Source organism: Saccostrea cucullata, unplaced genomic scaffold (assembly GCF_032062105.1).
Source record: "Saccostrea cucullata isolate Sc308-1 unplaced genomic scaffold, CSIRO_AGI_Scuc_v1 ctg22973, whole genome shotgun sequence".
NCBI classification, from domain to species: Eukaryota; Metazoa; Mollusca; class Bivalvia; order Ostreida; family Ostreidae; genus Saccostrea; species Saccostrea cuccullata.
The window spans coordinates 1-4,123 of record NW_026930323.1 but is presented as its reverse complement, the minus strand read 5'-3'; the positions used below and the strand labels follow the sequence as shown (position 1 = coordinate 4,123).

Here is a 4,123-nt window from a genome sequence, read left to right as displayed (position 1 = left end):
GTGTAGAAAGATCCATCCTGAACACCCTCTGTGTAAACTCCGAATAGAAGGGTATAAAAAAAATTACCCTCCACAAAGGGAAACCTACTATGTACAGAGTAGATAAGTATTTTAAGGATTACTATAATATTGCACTATTACTTCAGTCACTTACCGGTAAGCATACATGTACTTCTCTGATTCTTAAAAATGTTTTTTTTTCAAAAATTTTCAATATTTCCCTTTAAGGAAAATCTGAATGATTTTCTTCCTTTCCTGGCATTTCAATAGAGTGTTTTGATAAACTGACCACTTTTCCTGCACTGTTTTATTGATTTCTACTGATTGAGTGTTTTGTTATACTGACCATTTTTCCTCCACTGTTTTATGGTCTCCAACATCACTGTCCCTCCGTCCTGTCTGGGACTTACTGTAAATGTACCGCCAGGGCTGAATGTAGGTCAACCATGTCTCTAAAAGCTACAAGAAACAAATTTTAAATGTAAAGTCGAGACATCAATAATAGGAACACTTCCCATCCAGTATAAAATTTTTGAGGCACAGAATTTACATTTCAATCTAACAACTACAAAAGGTCTGTTTTAAAAATACAGACTAATCAATTTAAATTACACGAGGCCTCCTATGTCAATTTCAATAGTCCTCCCACTGATGTCAAACACAAAGACAGCCGCATAGATTTACATGCATATTAGGCCTCCTTAGCTCCTAACCTACTTCATTGTGAAATTTACAATACATACCAGTAGAATGATCAAGAAAGCAACTCTACTAACTTTAAAAGAGTTATCACAGAGAAAACAAATAGCAATGGAAATATTAATAAATAACTCTCTTCCATGGTAGCAAATGAGAAGAAAAATATTTATAATTGAATCCTTAATTGATTTAAACAATCTTCAACTTACAAGTCTGAAGGAACAGTCCACGGCCATTATCAAAGCCATGTCGAGGAATGTATAGAGTTTCTTCTGTATTATGTAGGTATCAGGGACCTGTGTAAAAATCTTGATTAATGAAAACCTGTATGTATCAGATATACTGTAGACGTACTTTTTTCCACGGGGTCATAATTCCGCAGAATTTCAATTCTGTTTAATCCGTGGGTAGGAAATTACGCAGATTTCTTAGACTGTCAGTAAATGCCTTACATTTATATAAAGTACATGTGCTTGGACAAATTTCCGCAGAAAATTTGTGACCGCGTACATACGTAATTAAAACCACTGCAGAAAAAAGTACTTTGCAGATATTAGCCTAGAGGAAATGTGCATCTTTTATCTTTGTAACTGTAATGAAGGATATTTTTTTTCTTAAGATTTAAAGATTAGAAACCAAGAATTACATGCTGCTGAATTCATTGGAATTTTTTTTTTTGGTCTTTATATAGACTTTTTTTCAAACTTAACTACAGAAAAGAAATTAAGAATACGTATTTTAAAAACAGAAAACAGTAATTATTGTTGTAGGCTGTACTGACTTTTTGAACTCGTCTAGTGTTGAAGTGATGTGACTTTGATAGGGTGAGGAGACTACCTCAGGTTTAGCGGTGTTGACAAAGTTATGTACGTGTTTCACCAGCACCATTCTCACCAGGCGTACATGGTTCGTGCTGGGCATGAAATTCTCCTGAAAATTATCTTACACATTAATGAGATTCAAAAATAAAATGTATGCAATGCCATGTACTTCATCTATTAAAACTGAACTGTAAAAAAAAAACACTTTCATTCATGTTATGTAATGTAGTAGTAACCTTACTCTCTTTTTCAGGTGATTTATACGTTGAAAGCTATAAACTCTTGTAACAATGTATTGCATGCCAATTTCAGACCAAACACAATAACATTTGGATTGCCATGCTCAAGGTAATCTATGAAGTTCAACACTGCTTGTATGTTTTGACATTTTTAAATTTGGTTTTTAGTATAATAAGCATTACTGTACTTCCTTTCAAGAAAATAGAAAACATGCAAAATTTTCTCAACAACTATTGCATGCATAGCATTAAATGGTACATTTGTATACAGACAGGTATACATGAATATTGTCCATCCAATATCATACACCATTAGAACAATTCAAGATATTTTTTCCCTAAGCTAAAACCACATATCTTTCTTTCAAAAATTCTGTTTTAATCAAAACTTAAAACTGTATAAATGTACAAGCCAAGCTGGTTTACAGGATAACAAGACTACAGCGAAGTGTACCAAAGTACTCACAAACCAGTATTGGTACGTCCTCTTTGTAATCTCAGGTCATACGGTGGCTTGTCAGATAAAATACTTATATTTAATTACATGTAATACAGACTTAATAATTCAAAATTTAAAAAAGAAATTATTTGATTGTTTTTGCACACAGTACTAGCTTTAAAAAATCCTAAGAAATTTTCATGTGATAACTGCAAATGCACTGAAAGGAAGAAAATAATGAACTGTAGTCAAAAGCTTACCGAGGCTGTATGAGAGAATGATTGTCGGTCAATGCTGATGGGATTCTGGTTAACCAAAACTCAGTAAACACCTACAAGTACAAAAACATTTCTTTTAGGTCTGAATACATATCCACTTACACCACAGGTTAGCACAGGTATTCTATGATCTAAACACAGGCCTTTCAAAAATTGCCAGTGTCTAGTATTTTTACCAAGATGAAATCATGATTGCATAAGCCACAATTTTTGATGGAGAGAAATTCGGTAAGACGTTAATTAAAATTGCAATACCCCTATCTTTGTACTGCCTGTTTCTAATCTTCCTGAAAGCCCTGAAACCTGATTTGTTGATGCAAACTGTGGATTGTCACCACCCCTACTGGACTGTCACTCACCCCTACTGGACTGCATGCCCCCTACTGGAGTGCCATGTCCCCTACTGGACTGTCATGACCCCTACTGGACTGTCACCACCCCTACTGGACTGCCATGCCCTACTGGAGTGCCATGTCCCCTACTGGACTGTCATGACCCCCTGGACTGTCATGACCCCTCTAGACTGTCATGACCTCTATTGAGCTGTCAGGACCCCTACTGGACTGTCATGACATCTACTGGACTATCACAACCCTATGGACTGTCATGACACCTACTGGACTGTCATGACCCCTAATGGACTGCCATACCCCTAATGGACTGCCATGACCCCTACTGGACTGTCATGCCCCTATGGCTGTCAAGACCCACTGACCACCCCTACTGGACTGTCATGACCCCTACTGGACTGTCATGACCCCTACTGTACTGTCACGCCCCTACTGGACTCATGGCCCCTACTGGACTGTCACGCCCCCTACTGGACTGTCACGACCCCCTACTGGACAGTCATGTCCCCTAATGGACTGTCACACCCCCTACCTGTATGAGAGTGTCTGATCGGTAGGTCTCAGTTGTCTCCCCTTGAGTTATCACTGCTGCTGTCTGGGCGTGCTGCTTCTGGGCTGACACAAAGCTCGACTTCAGTAGACTGGGTCGCTGTGGGGAAGGCGGAGAGGAGGGCATGTTAAAGGACTTCCTGTAAAAGGGGGAATAATTAATAACTTTTTGTAAAAAGCATTTTGTCAAATTCTCACATTTTTTAAATATCTCTCCATCTTATTTCCATGGCGTTGCTGACTACATGTAATTACCCTGCCATTGGAGAGTGGACAACTGGACTACGAACAACTGCTTGGACTGTGGGCATCTTAGGGAGACTGTCTTTATTCAATGGCAAGAAATAATTCAGGTAATCATCAATCAGTACAGGGTACAGAGAGTCAGTTATGTTACTCCAGTTACAGTTGTGTCGCTGAACACTCGGATTGACGAGATGGTAGGCAAGGTGAAACATATACAGCTCATAGGCATCTAATAAGGAAGTCAAGGCAAATATAAATTTATCTAAAAAGGAACTTGTAAATGGTATAGCTATTTCACAATCAACTGAATACATTTTAAATATTGTGCTGAGGTCAAGGATACTAAGTACAATGACTGGTCGGCCAAAATTCAGATACTGAAGTTTGTTGGCATAAAAGATTGGCAAACTACCATCCTCAATCAAATGCTGTGTTGGCATCTGTAAAATTAAAGGTAAATTTTGAAATACAAATTATAAAATTTACATTTGCTGTGTTTTTC

General features: G+C 37.5%; 1 protein-coding gene and 1 long non-coding RNA gene across 2 annotated transcripts; both read right to left on the bottom strand.

Annotated features, from left to right (window-relative positions):
• Positions 1 to 66: 66 nt before the first annotated feature.
• LOC134283746 (uncharacterized) lies at positions 67 to 928 on the bottom strand. Its single transcript, XR_009995553.1, has 3 exons — positions 909 to 928; positions 347 to 459; positions 67 to 84 (listed from the first exon to the last, which is right to left on the bottom strand). It is a non-coding gene; the product is annotated as an uncharacterized LOC134283746 (long non-coding RNA).
• Positions 929 to 2,454: 1,526 nt separating this feature from the next.
• LOC134283747 (sphingomyelin phosphodiesterase 4-like) lies at positions 2,455 to 4,061 on the bottom strand (the record flags this gene model as incomplete). The annotated part of the gene is made up of 4 exons (XM_062766223.1): positions 2,455 to 2,529; positions 3,359 to 3,515; positions 3,631 to 3,850; positions 3,965 to 4,061. Coding segments are annotated over 4 exons (549 nt in total), but the record flags the coding sequence as incomplete, so codon positions are not given.
• Positions 4,062 to 4,123: the final 62 nt, after the last annotated feature.